This window comes from Carassius gibelio, chromosome B1 (genome assembly GCF_023724105.1).
Source record: "Carassius gibelio isolate Cgi1373 ecotype wild population from Czech Republic chromosome B1, carGib1.2-hapl.c, whole genome shotgun sequence".
Classification (NCBI taxonomy): domain Eukaryota; kingdom Metazoa; phylum Chordata; class Actinopteri; order Cypriniformes; family Cyprinidae; genus Carassius; species Carassius gibelio.
In genome coordinates this window covers 5,691,758-5,710,070 of record NC_068396.1, presented here as the reverse complement: position 1 = coordinate 5,710,070, position 18,313 = coordinate 5,691,758, and the positions used below count along the sequence as shown (strand labels likewise).

The window sequence follows — 18,313 nt, the reverse complement described above, 5'->3', positions numbered from 1 at the left end:
GAATATTTGATACCACTCAGCATTACTGCATACACATATATACAGTATATGTAGCACAAAAATGTCCTACAAGTGTGAAAAAATGCACAATAGCATGTTTATTATTACAATTCCTATAAATCCCTTGTGGACAGCAAGTAATGAATCTGTCACACACTCACTTGATACATGATGAATATAGTATATAAAGCCATTTAGCCTTTGTGTTTGCTGCCCTTGACAGAAAAGTGACGATTGGGAGAGGAAAACAAGAAAGACTGAAAGAAATTGGAATTAAGGGAGTGTTTTGTCATTTTTTCCCCCATTGAGAGAACGCTTACTGGAGGGGAGCAGGTATTGTTGAGTAGTGAACACTTCAGTGTTCATTCGCTGTCTCCTTCACACACATTGTCTGTTTTCCTTCTCTTCAAGACGTTGCTTAAGGCTGGTGAGCCACCAACCGGAACCAGCTTCAGCTGTCAACATCTCCATCTAGAGATGAGTGAGGGAAAACAGGTGGACAAAGAAAAGAACATATTTAATTTGAGGAAAGACAGCTGAAAAGAATGACTTTATGAATTCATCCTGACGATTTCCCATTTTGGTTTTTCCTGATTAGTGCTGGTTTAGCTGGATTTCCAGCATATTGTTTCTGTTGTACATTATTTGACATTAAATGTATCGTTATTTCTATTTATTGATTTCATTAAATGTATTTAATTATGTGGACTGAGGAGTATATTTTTTCAAAGGGCTTAAAGTAGTATACAATAGTATAAGCATATTATTTATATATATATATATATATATATATATATATATATATATATATATATATATATATATATATATATATATATATATATGTATATATATATATGTATATATATAGTTTTTTTTTTTTTTTTTTTTACAAAACATATGTTATTAATTATATGAAAAAATAAATAGAAAAAAGATCTGCACACTGTTTCGCTCCCTTTATTCAAAAAGTAAAAAATAGCAACGTTTCGGTCAAAGACAAGGCAAACACTATTAATTAGATGAAGACATTTTTATACAATTATTTAAATGATCAGGTACATGTAAATAATAGAGGTTATAGGCATTGAAGAAAAAAGAAATAGAAAGTTGATGAATTTTAATAAACAGTATTATAGGTTTTATTATTTTATGATTTTTTTTATGTCATAATAATTCTAATGTACATTTTATATATTTACTCTGAAAACTTTCTCTCCCGTTCAGATATCTAGCCTTTAAAAGAAGAGTCATGGTTTAACCAACGTTGGGGAAAAGACTCATTTACTATTGTCTTAACTTAGTTTCTCTGCTCATGTCTTTTGGTAGACATGCTCTTTCACGACTTTCATCAATACTTAAACACCTCGAGACCTTTTGTCCCCTAGCAGTCTGGATAGGATGTCTGTTCTGACCGACCCAGGGGTGGAGACGGACCCACGCAGGGTTTCACCTCCTAGAGTTATAGGGACAGTGGAAAGGGTCTTTATAATTTCATGATCTATCACTCGTAGAAACACAACATGGCAGGTTTAATTATTTAGTTACCTTAGCTAGTGCTCTACTTCCGCTGGATGGGCGGGACCATCCCATCGTGGGTCGCCCCGCCGCCAACTCTCTTGTTGTCAGGCAGATTTTGCTCTTGTTTACGACACTGACTCGAATAGCTTAAAGATTAAACAGCTTATAGCTCTATAGGCTATTCAAATTTTTTTGTCATTTCGATATGAAACGGGTCTTTAGGCTATACAAAGGCATTAGTACTCATCATTCAGTGCACAAAATTGCACAGTCTTTTCACAGCAAAATAGCAACTGATTGATTGTACAGGAAAAGGTCATTATTCAAGATGACTTGGTCAGACATCACGGGTTGCTCAGACCTCTTTATAATCTAAATTAACCTTTGAACTGTGTAACTAGGCTCATTGACAGGGGTCAAAGATCACCGTTGAACTACTGATGGAATCTTTGATCTCTGCAGGTGAAGAAAACCTTAATGCATTAACCATAAGCAATTCGACCTCTGACCTTCCTTGACTGCTCTTAAACTGTACCATATTTATTTTCCTTGTGTTTGATCTACACCTAGTTCTTGTGTGATTAGTAGTTTTTAGTAGATGCCATTTGATGTAGAAAGAACAAGGCTTGTAAGAATGGAAATACAGTTCATTATGTCAGTCTTTATTGAGGTTAGATCTTTAGATATTTAAATTTTACAACCCATTTCTTTCTTTTTGTTTTGTTGAACTACATTGTTTCAATAAAATAAAGATACCTAACTACATAAAAATAAGTGCTTCATTCATTCCTGAAAAATATTTGACACAGAAATTTACATACAAATGGTTTTACGTATAATTATTTTGTAATTATTAAAGAGTAATTGAAATGTAATGTTAAATGCATTTTCTATGTTTTTTTTTTGTTTTTTGTTTTTTTTACAAATTCTATAGACAGAAATGAAACAAATAATGTAAAAAAAATATATATTTTATTTATTTTCAGGCAGATGTGTTATGTAAATGTAATTATAAGTTTACAAACCATTACCAATTAAATTTCACATGCAAATGCACAGATGTTACAAATTATTAACAAAAATTTACGTAAACATTATTTTATGAATGATTTTCAAATACAAATAATTTACTCTAAAATATGTTTCTAAAAACAATGTTGCATATATTTATGCGGGATTGAACTGTGATTGTACAAAGTTGTGAATAAAACATTTAATTTTAAATTTAATTGGTTTATTTAAAATAAAATGAAAATACTATTTTTGTTGAGGATTTTTTTACCCCAAAATTCCATGTTTCGTTATTATTATTTATTTATTTATTTATTTATGTATTTATTTATTTTAAATAATTTTTGTAATCTATTAGCAAATTATTTCTGAGTTAAAATAGTTTAAAACTAAATCCTACACCAGTTTTTGTTTTGGCGCGGTTACATAGAAATGAATGAGTCGCACTGAATGGACTCTTCTTGCATCCCGCTCAGCCTCGGGTTGATTCTTGTCAAATTAAATATGCCATTTACTCTGATGTGGGACCAGTCCATCTTTCTCATATTTATCTGGTAATTCTGATATTTTCTTCTCATGCTTTTCCAGTCTTGTTGATTGGTCTGTGTCATCATCTCTCAGACCCTGTTCTCCTCCTCACTGTCTCTTTCGTTTAACCTCGGTCTTCTCGTCCATCGTTACCCGTGAACTCTGCGGAGCTGCCTCAATGTTTTGCCACAGAGCTGGATGGCTGACTGCGTCCTACTGCAGCGTCTAGAAAGGGGTCATCCGTCTAGTCAACTGTCTGTCTGTCTGGCTTCAGCAGCGACAACACATTCGAGATCAGCATTTTAAAAAAAGGGTTTGAGAAAACCTTCCCCCACCACTCCACCCTTCCGTCACTGCATCATTGAAGCATTATGAGTGTGGTCCTTTGTGAGTGTGCCGAATTCCCCGACTGGGAATACACACACACATACACACTCACACAGAGTTGATAGAGCATTTGTAGCCTTGAGCGTATAGCACAGAAAGGGATTCTTCCATATGGATTGCTCTGCCCAGAGCCTGTAACTCTCAATGGGACGTGACTTGTGGCCACTGGATAGAGAATATGAGGCGAACAATGGGGATGAATGAGGTTTAGGCCTTGAGGATAAAAGGAATGGGGGGAAATTTAACGGTGGTGAAAATGAGTTCAATAGACTCTTTGTTTGTCTTCGTCTAATCCACTACTTTTCTGGTGCCACTTGACTTAATCAGCTCGTTTCACTGCCTCACTGGTGTCGGTCATAGTCGCAGCTTTGTAAGTAAGCCAGGATACTTGTGTGTATAGTGTGTTCACTTTTGAAAGTCTTTACAGCCCATCTTGGCCTCTGTTACACTTGATCTCAGGTGAGGAATGTTTTCGGTTGGCTAAGACACATCCAGCATTCAACCACCCACATGGATGGAAGAACTCGGATGTTTGTGTGTGTGTGTGTGTGAGGGAGGTCATGTGTTTTCAAACCGTCATAAATTACAATCTCCTGTGCATTTGTTTTTAAGCCCTACGTCAGTAGGTGGCGACCAATGTCTACCTTTATAAATGACTAGTTAAATCATTTACAGCAAATCATTCATGAACAAAGCACATTTGCATCATTGAATCATTCATTCAACCGATTCAAAGTGACTGTTCTTCAAATGCACTCGTGTAGTTAGTTCAATTGACTGTTGTTAGTAACGAAACAAGTGATTCTTTATGAGTGAGTCGTTGAATAATTAATTGAACTGTTTTCTTTAAAACCATCATTAATTCATGAAGAAAACAGGTGACTGGTCTTAAAATGTCTTAAAAAGTCACTAGCTTCATGAATCCAGATAGCTTCATGAAGTCATTGAGTCATTTATTCAACCAATTGATCCTGGAGCACTGATTCATTCAGAACTTAACTAAGTGCCGAATAACTCAATATTAACTTCTTGTTTATTGGACTGTTGTATAAATCCTTACTTTCATTAGCTTTAGAAATTTTTACTACTTCTTCTTTTTGAGCTTTGATAGCTCATATCTTTTTGTAATACCATTATGTGACTTAAACCTAGAGCTTACTAACTGCATGTCTTGTGGTTTCCTTATTTTGAGTGTACATTGGTTTACATTTCTGTTATCTGTCAATCAATTGTTTCTACATGGGAACTTCCTCTCTTATCTTTAGAGGTTTTTCACTGGTGTTCAGTTTAATCTACCCCTTATCACACTTTACAGAGAACTGTAGGATCTCTTGTTGTTCTGAGTTATGTGGATAAGAGTGTTTTATCAATGAAGTTTTATACTGTTCCAACCTTTAATTTGTAACATGTTTTAAGGAATGTCTTTGGGGAAAAAAGAAAACAGCAAAGAGAAAATTACATTTTCCGAAGTAGGGTGACTCTATGCAACTTACAGTTGTTAAGACATTGATAGAGTGTTCTACCTGATGGATAGGTTTAGGTTATGGTCTTGTTTGAACGATGAATTAGCAAGCATCATCAGTATGCTTCAACCATGCTAATAGATCATTCCCACTGTACATATCAAACTAAGATGTCCTTCAGCTGAATACCTCTTAAAACTGGAGGAATAATATTTATTTTCATTTGTCCCGACTATCTTGCATGCAAGAAAACAAAAATCTAAATAGGAGTATCATGAAGGGTTTGGAACAGTCCACTCCTTCAGAACAGTGATAGTTTTGTTGATGCTTTGCAGCAAGTGTAATCAGTGTTGTGTTTTCTCTATGTTGCAGACTTTTCATGCCAACACTGACCCATCTGAGGTGGTTTTGAATCGTATTCCCCAGCCCGTTCTGGCCCGGTTTGTTCGTATTCGACCACAGCTCTGGAATAACGGCATTGCACTGCGCTTTGAGCTTTATGGCTGCCAAATTACAGGTGAGTGTTTATAGTTGCATGTTTTTTTTCATCTTAACATACAGTGTATATTTATGAGGTTTTTATATAGCTTTTGTCTGTTTAAAAAAAATACCAAAATATATTCCCCTCTGTGGAAGATCTGGAATCTATGTTTGTTCACATTCATGCATTTTTTTTATGTATTTTTATTTATGTGTTTTTTGGACCCATTTTTTGGGGGACCTTTAGATGAAACCCTTTAAATAAAAACAAGAATATGGAGCATCATAAAACCATCAGTTTTTTTTCAGAGAACTGTATTAAGTTTACTGTGAGACACTTTGGGTAACAGTGTCTGATACATGATCATTTCATCATTTGAAGGCTGAAGTAAATGTGTACTTATCTCTCATTCTCTTTTCTCTCAGATGCTCCTTGTTCGGAGCTCCAGGGAATGCTGTCCGGGCTCCTCCCTGATTCCCAGATCTCAGCCTCCTCGGTGAGGGACCTTCACTGGGCTCCTGGAGCAGCACGTCTGGTGGCCAGCAGATCAGGTTGGTTTCCTGGCCCTGCCCAGCCTATAGCTGGAGAAGAATGGCTCCAAGTGGACCTCGGGACACCCAAGACAGTGCGCGGAGTGATAACCCAAGGAGCACGGAGCGGGGAAGGAGGAACCAGCTCGGAGAACCGGGCTTTCGTTCGGAAGTACCGTCTAGCACACAGCCTGAATGGGAAAGACTGGAACTTTGTAATGGATAGCAAGACTAGCATGCCCAAGGTATTTATTTTGGCCAAATCATAGTATAAATATATGCAGAATGGTTATTTTATAAACATACACTACCATTCAAATTGGGGTAAACTGTATTTGGTATGAAACTGTAAAACTATATTTGGGGTGAACCAAGTCTATTAGATGGTAATCCAAACTGATCAATCATCTAGACCAGCTTGGATCAGTGAATCATCATAAACGATCAGCTAAAACCATTTTTTTAGGATATTCCAGTAGGGAATCAAACCATTTGGAACTCAATTGAATTGTCAATTACCAACTAAACATGCTATTCTGATTATTTTACTAGCAGGTTAACCACACCTGTGACACCTGCGAGACCGTGTGAGACAGTGTGTGTAAAATATCCTTTCGTTCTGTAGCTTTTTGAGGGGAACACACACTATGACACCCCAGAGCTGAGGCGTTTTGAGGAACTGGCCGCACAGTTTATCCGCATCTATCCAGAGCGCTGGTCTCCGGCAGGGATCGGAATGAGAATGGAAGTCCTGGGCTGCAACCTGCCAGGTAGGACACGGCTCTCAAATACGCCACTATCGTGAAATCATAAGCAAAATGACTCGGTGATGATTGGGCAGTTCCAGGTGTAGGGTGAAATTTATTCTCCGTCTCTACAACTGACACCGAGCAGCTGCCCAGAAACGCACCGTCAGCTGAAAGCTATTGCAGCTTGTACAATGTTTTATTTTTTTCATTTCTGGTGAGGAGAAGTAAAAGAGAATGGATAGAAGAGAAAATAGAAACATGGAAACAGGGTTTGTCTGTAAGCGAATTGGATAGGTGAAAACAACCATTAAAAATTGGTGGAAGCTGGATGAATTTTGTAAGGCTGTAGTGTGACGCCTCAGTTGTGTGTGTGCTGCATACACCATTGTTCAAATGTTAGGGGTCAGTAAGATTGTAGAACATATTTAAGACAGTAATATTGTGAAGTATTATTACAATTTAAAATATCTGTTTTCTACTTGAATATATTTTTTAAATGTAATTTATTCCTGTGATGCAAAGCTGAATTTTCAGCATCATTACTACATTTTTTCTATCTGACTTACTAGAGCATCAACCTGGATGAATACATTCCCATGCCTACAATATAAACATGAAAGCCACACTTACACTACTATAATCCGAAGGCGACCCTCTGTGCCAATTATCCTCTCTGTTGTATAATTTATCATAGAGCTGCTGGAGATACATCTGATTGAGTGTGTGTGTGTGTATGCAAATGTACAGTATGCTCCAGTTTTATGTGCGAAAACCAAATGCTCTAAGTTTTAGAGACCTTCAACATGTATCATGTATGTTTATATATATATATATATATATATATATATATATATATATATATATATATATATATATATATATATATATATATATATATATACTGTATACACACATACACATTTTTTATTGTGAGGAATGGAAATTCATTCAGTTCAGGCCTAATTCTTCTTCTTCTTTTTTTTTTTTTTTATATGATGGTGAATAAATGAATACAGAAATGCCATTTTGGTGAACTATCCCTTTAAGAAGCACAACCTCTCTCTCGATTCCATTCTTTTGTTTGAACTTCCTCTCTTTCCCACCAGTTGTTTTCAGGGAGTGTTCTTGCTGTGTAAATGTTTTTCTTTTGGTCCTGTTCTTCTCACTTCTCCTCGTCCTTCTGTTTCTCATCAGAGAGACCATATTTCACTTTTTCCCATGTTCTCTCTCCCACACACACAAACTCACATGTTATACATGTTCATCCCACGGAACAGCTGTTGTTGTGTATGCAAACATATACCTGCCCACACTGTGTTACTTACTTTGTTCTTGGTTTAATCTCCCAGTGACTTCTTGTGTTCTGAGTGGTTGATTGATTATAAAAAAATTTAAAGTTACATTTAAATGTAGTTCTTTTGTTTGTCAAAATATAATAGTCAACATTTGAAGTGGATCAAAAAAGTTCATCAAAGTTGTCTCAAGACGAGAACGCCATTTGGTTTTATGACAACTTTGATGAAAGGTTTTGATCCAAATGTTGACTAGTGTATTATCAGATCATTAATCAATCTTTTTTTTTTTTTTTTTTTTATCTCAGCCATGTCATCATATGAGCATATTTTCAGTTCCTCTGATTTTAAATGCTTTGATCATTATGAAGTGATCAAATGTATATATTATATAGTACATTGCATGAATCTGAAGTGAATTATGGGGCCCCAAAGGCAGCTATTTATTTTCCCGGCATGCACTATTGCTCTCTGCTGCCTTGCCAAGCTGTGATTGGCAGGCTGAAATATGCAGGAAAGCTTTATGCATAATTGAGGCTCTGTTATTTATTTATATATCTATTTTTTATTATTGATTTATTATTTTTTGCTGAATCAGGGTCTTTGGAGAACGGCGTGACAGCTTTCCTGTAGAAAGAGTGAGAATATGATGAAAGCAGAAATGACAGGACAAGAGTAGAGGAAGAGAGAAGGGAATGATATGGATATGAGCTGAGAAAGGGGAAGCTGAATGCAATGGATGGAAGACAGATTACAGCTATCAATAATATGCTTTCATTTCTTTGCCTTACTTCCCATTACTTCCAGCACACTCAGACATGCACACAGACACAGACACACACACACACAAACACACTGGAGGCAGTGATCTTCCCGCTAGTCTTAATCACATTAAGGCAACTGCAGCCTGCGGTGAGGTGTACGGTTACACGTATTCTTTAAAGAGACGGATAACATACACAGCCATTTTGAAACAGCAATAACCTTCACACTGGGAAAAGACTATAAAAATAGGGCCCAATGTACTGTTAATATGAAGGATATTTCTGTATTGATTTTTCACAGGTGTTTAATCCATATTTTGAATTACACATTGAATTGTGTTGTGTTGAGTTCAAAAACAAATCACCATAATTTAGAGGATGATGTCTTTGCAGAAAATTACATGCACCTGTTTTTTTTGTTTTTTTTAAAGATGTTTTTCTTCCTGTGTTTAAAAACTTAATGACTGAAATTTGAGAATATGTTTGTAGGCTACTAAATTTAAAAGTTAATGCACAGAAATCATTTGCTATCATACTTACACACACACAAATACAGAAGCACACACACAAAATAAAATTCTGTCATATAATTAAAAAAAAATGAAACATATTGAAAATTATTTTTGTTAATTTAAATAAAGTTGAAATAAAGTAATAGTTGCAAATCTTAAACACACATACAGAATATATTTAGAAAATATTTAAATGTATATATTTATATATTTATATTATTCTTAAATTTTATATTATACATAAATATATATATATATATATATATATAAATAAATATATATATATATATATATATATATATATATATATATATATATATATATATATATATATATAATAAATAAACACAGTACCCACACATATTATGTAACTTTTATTTTGGATGTGATTAATCATTATTGATTGTTTGATAGCACTTGTGTGTGTGTGTGTGTGTGTGTGTGTGTGTATATATATATATATATATATATATATATATATATATATATATATATATATATATATATATAATACAAAAACAACACTGCCATTCACATCACACTTTTGCAGTGAAACCTTCATGCAAAGCGTTTGTTGAGAAGGATGCATAATTATTTCTACCTTTTAGAACAGCCTTGGAGTGTAAAAGTAGAAGAACAGCGGTTTGTGACAACGTTCCCTATATTTGTCTTGTCTGTTGTGCTGACACAACTGTCACATCTCTGAAAGGTCAAAATCATTACACCGTGACACACAGCGACCTTTAAACACTGACAGAGCATCTTCACGGCGTGGAGAGTGTTTGCACACGTGTGTACACATGCACTAGCGTAGTCCCACACAGGTGATGATATTTATCTGTCATCCCTGCACTAATTGAATCAGAAGACAAAGAAAAACAAATGGACAGAGACTGCAGGTGTGGAGGCATATGAAAGAATGATGGAGGGAAAGAGGATGGCGTAGAGAGGGAGGCAGTTAGCGATAGGGCAGAGGAAGTGGTATTAACTGGCTAATTGCTTCAGAAAAGGCCATGGCATTACAGTGACAAATATCACCAGCTGTGGCTCACCTTTTATGAATTCAAAATATTAATGTATGCACCGATTCGCTTCCTTTGCAGAAACTACTGTGAGTGACCGTTCGGTTTGTGTGCTAGATGTACTTCTCCACTTATTTAAGTCTACAAGCTTTCACTTGATTCTGTTTGTTTTTAAGGTAATTTAAAAGATTGCTAAACTATTATTTCACCAGGTGGAAATCTGAATATTTTCTTGTGCAAGAAAGAAAAATCACAACTCTCTTAAACGTCATTGCACAGAATAATAAAAATAATCTTTGCACTTTTTAAAAGAAAAACAAAAAACCTAAATTGCTGTTGTTGTTGTTGTTGTTTTTTTTCTTTTTGACATATAATGGATTGAAGGTCCTGTATATTAGTATGCATGTATGTATAAATGTGTAGTGTTCATTCAACACCCCATGGCTTGTCTGGGTTTTCTCCCTAAAGCATTACCATCCATCAGTCTGATGTCATCATTTAAGACGGATGCAAAAACCTGCAGGCGATACGGGGACAAAATTATAGTTTTGCACAGGATTGCATACTGTGCACATAGTTTATGTTCGCCTCTGCGCTGGCATAAATTCAGAGATTGGAGCTTTATGATTTAATTTATGAGTATCTGACTCATGGCTGGCTGCATAATTAAAATGAAAGGAATCTCATTTGAAATGGAAAGAAAAAGAGATTTGTTTGAATGGAATTGCATTCTTGTCTGGGTTAAGATAAGATTGTTAATTATGTGTTTCCTCTGCAGAAACCTCCACACCAGCTGTAGAGACATCCAAACCAACTCAAGCCTCCTCTGTAGAAACCAGCACAATGCAGAAACCCAGTCCAGGTTGGTTTAGATCTAAGCACAGAATATATGCATCATTTATATTTATTTATTTATTTTACAATACATGATTTAAGCCTGAGTAGGTTTCAGAAACAAATCAGCCACATTTGGGTTGTTGTTGCATGCATATGTGAAATGGAAACTAATCAATCTACCAATTATGCATTGTATTGTATTTTCACAAGGGAAACTTTACTTAAGTAAAGTGCTTGTTAATGCATGGAGCAATATAATATTTCAAAACTACATAAATATGTGCATGTGACCTGTAAGCACTTTATACCACCTTTTTGGTCAATAAATATCTCTTTAACATAAGTTACACTCACTATCAGCATTTTCCGTGGCTTTTTGGCAGAATTGTTGAGATATTTTATATTTTTGCACATTGATGCAGCTGAAGTCAAAGGTCAAAACTCAGTTTAGTTTAAAGTGCCGTTAGCCGTCCAATGTTTTGCCAGTGTTGATGAATATTAATGCGAATGTATTGATGTACTCTCTCTGTCAGTTACCAGCGCTGCCCTGCCGTCTCACAAAGGACTGTGTGATTTTGAGCAAGGTTTGTGTGGTTGGACCCTTGACCCCGATTCTGACCTCAGCTGGGCGCTACACAGCTCCAGCAAAAGCACCGCCTTGGGTCAGAGTCAAGATCTTTCCATGGGCTCAAACAGTGAGTATCACACACACACACACACACACATGCACATTCACATTCATATAGAGGTCGTCATGCCTGTAGACTCCAGTCTGTGTTCATGCTTGGAAACACAAAGCCTTTACAAAAACAATCTCTCACACACATTATATTATATTATATTATATTATATTACAGTTTTTTTCAGTCGCTAACAAGCATTTGTCCAAGCAGTTGTCAAATTTTCAAAACTCTAAACACAATTAGCACAGCATCTGTCTATTGTGGCCATACCATTCACACATTTCATGTCGTTTTCACACAATATGGGGTCATTAAATACATTTCCACAATGCTTACATTTTCTGAACAGACAAGCTATACCTCCCAACAAAATTATGGATCGTTTTTGTAGTATTTACAAATGTTAACACACAACATCACACAATAGCAAAAACAATGTTCAAAACCTTAGATACAGTATAAAAACCTCTGCTTCTGCAATGATATCAGTTCAAAAACAATATATCTTAGCTGATTTATGCTGTGTAAATTGGGCCAACCACAACTGATTCCAATCTGGCTTAGACTCAATGGCAGGGGTTATTTTTTTCTATTACATTGACACTTATACAATAAAAGGAGGACTTTGAAGAGTGATGTTTTTGGAAACAGAAAAAGACAAACACTGTAATGTATGGACGAGGAAGAGTAAGAGCAAGGGGCGCAGTGAGAGGAGCAGGCCCAGTGAGAGGAGCAGGAGCAGTGAGAGGAGCAGGAGCAGTGAGAGATGCAGGAGCAGTGAGAGATGCAGGAGCAGTGAGAGATGCAGTGAGAGGTGCAGGAGCAGTGAGAGATGCAGTGAGAGGAGCAGGAGCAGTGAGTGGAGCAGGAGCAGTGAGAGGAGCTGTGAGAGGAGCAGGAGCAGTGAGTGGAGCAGTGAGAGGAGCAGGAGCAGTGAGTGGAGCAGGAGCAGTGAGAGGTGCAGTGAGAGGAGCAGGAGCAGTGAGAGGAGCAGGAGCAGTGAGAGGAGCAGTGAGAGGAGCAGGAGCAGTGAGTGGAGCAGTGAGAGGAGCAGGAGCAGTGAGAGGAGCTGTGAGAGGAGCAGGAGCAGTGAGTGGAGCAGTGAGAGGAGCAGGAGCAGTGAGTGGAGCAGGAGCAGTGAGAGGTGCAGTGAGAGGAGCAGGAGCAGTGAGAGGAGCAGGAGCAGTGAGAGGAGCAGTGAGAGGAGCAGGAGCAGTGAGTGGAGCAGTGAGAGGAGCAGGAGCAGTGAGAGGTGCAGTGAGAGGAGCAGGAGCAGTGAGAGGAGCAGGAGCAGTGAGAGGAGCATTGAGAGGAGCAGGAGCAGTGAGAGGAGCAGGAGCAGTGAGTGGAGCAGTGAGAGGAGCAGGAGCAGTGAGTGGAGCAGGAGCAGTGAGAGGTGCAGTGAGAGGAGCAGGAGCAGTGAGAGGAGCAGGAGCAGTGAGAGGAGCAGGAGCAGTGAGTGGAGCAGTGAGAGGAGCAGGAGCAGTGAGAGGTGCAGTGAGAGGAGCAGGAGCAGTGAGAGGAGCATTGAGAGGAGCAGGAGCAGTGAGAGGAGCAGGAGAAGTGAGAGATGAAGTGAGAGGAGCAGGAGCAGTGAGAGATTGAGAGATGCAGGAGCAGTGAGAGGAGCAGTGAGAGATACAGTGAGAGGTGGAGGGGCAGTGAGAGGAGCAGTGAGAGGAGCAGGAGCAGTGAGAGGTGCAGTGAGAGGTGCAGGAGCAGTGAGAGATGCAGTGAGAGGTGCAGGAGCAGTGAGAGATGCAGTGAGAGGAGCAGGAGCAGTGAGTGGAGCAGGAGCAGTGAGAGGAGCTGTGAGAGGAGCAGGAGCAGTGAGTGGAGCAGTGAGAGATGCAGAAGCAGTGAGAGGAGCAGGAGAAGTGAGAGATGAAGTGAGAGGAGCAGGAGCAGTGAGAGATTGAGAGATGCAGGAGCAGTGAGAGGAGCAGTGAGAGATACAGTGAGAGGTGGAGGGGCAGTGAGAGGAGCAGTGAGAGGAGCAGGAGCAGTGAGAGGTGCAGTGAGAGGTGCAGGAGCAGTGAGAGGAGCAGGAGCAGTGAGAGGTGCAGTGAGAGGTGCAGGAGCAGTGAGAGATGCAGTGAGAGGTGCAGGAGCAGTGAGAGGAGCAGTGAGAGGAGCAGGAGCAGTGAGAGGAGCAGGAGAAGTGAGAGATGAAGTGAGAGGAGCAGGAGCAGTGAGAGATTGAGAGATGCAGGAGCAGTGAGAGGAGCAGTGAGAGATACAGTGAGAGGTGGAGGGGCAGTGAGAGATGCAGTGAGAGGAGCAGGAGCAGTGAGAGATTGAGAGATGCAGGAGCAGTGAGAGGAGCAGTGAGAGATACAGTGAGAGGAGCAGGAGCAGTGAGAGGTTGTTTTTATTTTACCCCCCCCCTCCTTTTTTATCTGGGCTTTTTGCTGTTGTTGTTTTTTTGTTCGGAATGCTCTTATATGTTTCATGGATATTTTGTTCACTGTAAGCAATACTGTCAAACCTTTTCTGTATTATCACACTGTGTTTCTACTGTACCTCCTGCAGTAAACAGTAAAGGAAAAAAAAAATAGCTTTTTACTGGAATGCTTTTGAATGTGAACATTACTGTACATTTGGACATACAGTTCCTAACCAAGAAATTTAGTGTAAAACAGTGAATTGCATGTTTTGCATGCAAATACCTGCAAAACTGAGACTAAAAAGTCTATGCAGTTTTTGTAATGTCAACAATAGCCAGTATTTTGAAACCTGGTGTACTTTGATTGACTGCATGTACCTTTTGAGGTGAAAACAAGTGTTATTCTTTGACAGAATAATTTAATTTTGAGTCAGATTTCCAGTGTTTTGGTAAAGTTGGTGTGTGCAGAGAAAGATGTGTTCTATTTTGAAAAGAAGATTTAGTATATATTTAACAAAATGTGTTTTTGAGAAGAAAATTATCCATTTGGCCAATTGTGTTTTGTAGGTGTTAGTCTGTGTTAAGAGTTTAGAAAAAGTATCTGAAGTATGGTTAAGTGCTTGTTAGCGATTGAAAAAAACTGTATATTATATTATATTATATTATATTATATTATATTATATTATATTATATTATATTATATTATATTATATTATATTATATTATATTATATTATATTATATATAGGAATAAACACAGTTTAATTCATCCTTTTTTTTTTTGTTTGTATTGTTATTTCTATATAATATAGCATTATTTTAAAATATGGCATTTTTTACGCCAAAATTCAACTAGCTTTTCCATAAAAGATCATGTTGGCAAAGTTTTGGGAGTGAACTTCTTGACTTGCACCAAACCGGTAATAACCAGCATAAACCAGCCGGGACCACATAGAAACTGATGCCAGTTTAAACCCAGCAGGGTATCTTGTGCCCTGTTCTTCATGTAATATGACTTAATTCTAACTCCAAATCAGTTTCCCATAATCATTTTAACACCTCACCCAGATGAGAAGCAGCTTGACTGTTTCCAGAACAGACTTTTAGTTTTCTAACTTCGGTACATGTTCGCGTAAACTCCTGTGACCTCATTCCCTCTATACACGGCTCTGCTTTCCACATGTCAGCCACTGGCATGAGATCTAGAAGAGGAAAACAGGATGAATGCTCGGCATGCTTTCTCTCCTCCTTTCTCTCTCCCGAAAACACTGTCACACTCCCTCTATTTCTATCCCATGACACATCCCAATTAGAAGCGCACACCAAGAACAAAGCATGGCAGTGAAGAAAGAAATAACAATCATTATTTGATTGAAAGCTGGGAGTCTGTGGGCTGCAGATTACTACCTATTTATCAATATGAAAACAAGAATTACTTTCCTAGTACACTTTCTGGTGAATGACTGGGAAAGAAAGAAGCGATGTCATGCAAAACTTTACTTTTAATATCGCATCAGCCTCCCTTGTAGTTTTCGAGTTTGGCTTAAATACACATCTTACATTTTTTTTTTCTTCATTGATATTTAGTTTTATTCTGAAATACATCAGACTATGAAAGTAGAATAGGTTACCATTTCACATGACACTCGTGGGCATGTGTTGCAGTCATTTCACCAAATTTAAGAGTCAAGTGTTGACATGGTAAAATCATTGTAACGCTTGGTCTCGACTGACAATATTGCTTTAATTAAAAGGCAGCAACAGCAATATGACTGGGATTGTTCAATAAATAATTACATTAATTATTTACAATAAACACAATTAATAATTCTTTGGCGTGGTAATATCGCTGTAGGCTGTGTAATTTTGCCCAGCATTAATATAGAATTCAATTGATGTGAGGTCGCTGCCACTGGTTTGAATATTTTGGCTGTTTTACAGCAGTTTCAAATTCGGCTCATTCTGTCAGATTTTAGAGCTATACTGTAGATTTAAAAAAAAAATTAACAAAAAAACCAACAATATTTATTTGAGAAATCTTTCTGTATCATTACTAAAACCTTCACTGTCACCTTTGGACAATGCATTCTTGCTGAATACAAGTATAACTTTTATTTAAAAAAAAAAAAAAAAAATGTTTACTGACCCCAAACTTTTAACAGTAGTCATTACATATATGGGTTGTAGATGGTGCTATGCAATATTGTTTAAGGATTTATAACCATTTAAAAGTGTAAAAAGTATTGCAATTTCCTAGGACTCTTTTCTGGAAGTTCAAAAAATCTGTTCAGACTTCAGAGGTGCAGATTCTTGTGGAAAACGGCATTTCCCTCCATGTATTCCAGTCCTACACCTGCCTTCCAGGCGGAATTTTGCATAGACTTCCATGTACTTAAAGCCTCTTTCAAGAGATCATTATTCGTTTCCCCTTATAAATATAGTTCTTGCGATCAAAAGGGGGATTTTTTTTTTCACATAAATTAAAGATATTCGCTCCCCACCCCTTCACATCTCCTCATATATGCATTCCCAGTGAAGTTAAGGGGATTGTTATCCTAAACCTATTTTAAATTCATTGCCTTGGAATATTTTAAATGCTCTCTCTGAAAGACTTAACAAGCCATGCCGACAGCTGCAAGGTGTTATAGGCGCTTTCTGACAGTTCTCAAAATGTTTAAGACTCCAATAGGTCACATGACTCCTCCTTGTCCAATCGGATGGCTCAGAGAAATGCCGGGCCGCCACCACATGAGCTTTTTTCAAGATCCTTTTGACCTTGAAATGTCTGGAAAGATTATTCACAAATATATAGAGAGATAAAAGAGTGCGCACCTGTCTCTCCACTCTTTCTTCACTGTGGGGGTCATGCCGTGTTCCCACTTAAAGCTCTTTCACTCTTAGCTTAGCAAACAGACACCTGCCGTCACCTAAAGTGCCTAGTGAGCTACCATCGCTCACGAACGACACTATTACTAATGACAAAGTGCTTGACTTTTCCCACAATGACACACTTGACTTTTCTATGTAATCACACAGCATGGCGTTTAGATGGGCGGGACAAGAGAAACGGGTTGCTTGGAAACACAGTTTGGATTGGGGAAGTGATCACTGGCTGTTTGATTATTCAGGACCCACGGTGACACAAACCAGAATGTTAAAATGTCATGTGCTGAATGGCACTTTTTGTCCAGCAGGGAATAAACAAGATTGCATGCGAAAAACCAAAAGGCTGCAACATTTTCATCTGTGGCTCTGTGTGATATGCCTTGCTGTGTTTGTTCTCTCACAGGTTTGGGAAACTACCTGTACATCGAGGCCAGTCCTGAGACGCAAGGCCAGAAAGCCCGGCTGTTCAGTCCCAGTGTGGATCCTGACACCGGACCTCTCTGTCTGATGTTCTCCTATCAGCTGGAGGATCAGGGAACCCTGAGGGTCCTGCTGCAGAACAAACACCAAGAGGAAACCCTGCTCTGGTCCCTCCGTGGAGACCAGGAGCCCATCTGGAAAGAAGGGCGGACCATCATACCTCAGTCTCCTAATGAATTTCAGGTAAGCAGATTAGACAAGATATACAGTAAAATGGGATTATATAAAAAATGTATGGTAATTGTTGGTAAATAGTGTTGATAAACCTAAAAATACCATTTGCCTGGTTTTCATTATAGATTTGCGCAAAACTTGTGCCATACTTAATAATGGCAATTAAAAACTACTGCGAAATGGATTAATTTCCATTAACTGATGTTATGTGACTAAAACATAACTTTTTTTCTCATGCAACAAGTCATAGTGACGGATATTGGTAGGTTTACGTATTTCGCACCCAATTAAAGTCAGTAATATTAACTTTTATTAACTGGATGTTGCTGTTGAAATTTTCTTCACCAGGCTTTTGTAACTAGTTTTACCAGCGTGACTACCATGTTCAACTAACATTTTCCTTGAAGATCATGTCGCTGGTCTAGTTTCTAGTTTTATTTCTTATTTTTTCTCTTTTTTTGTTGTAAGCAAAATAACTTAACTTGAGATCACAAGAAAAAATATGTTTTGGTCTTGAGAAACCAAAATAAACTGTAATAGTGGTGTTAAAAATGTGAGATTAATCGGGTCAATCTCATACATTTCATCCCAAATTCACATGACATTTT

General features: G+C 37.7%; 1 protein-coding gene across 3 annotated transcripts in view; it reads left to right on the top strand.

The window, feature by feature from the left end:
* nrp2a (neuropilin 2a) overlaps positions 1–18,313 on the top strand; it is a 75,227-nt gene that overhangs the window by 41,909 nt on the left and 15,005 nt on the right. For all 3 annotated transcript variants that reach the window (XM_052545523.1, XM_052545524.1, XM_052545525.1), the window contains exons 8-13: positions 5,283–5,427; positions 5,817–6,166; positions 6,547–6,691; positions 11,039–11,122; positions 11,631–11,792; positions 17,455–17,714. In XM_052545523.1, the coding sequence (XP_052401483.1) occupies positions 5,283–5,427; positions 5,817–6,166; positions 6,547–6,691; positions 11,039–11,122; positions 11,631–11,792; positions 17,455–17,714 (1,146 nt within the window). The remainder of the gene's footprint in view (positions 1–5,282; positions 5,428–5,816; positions 6,167–6,546; positions 6,692–11,038; positions 11,123–11,630; positions 11,793–17,454; positions 17,715–18,313) is intronic.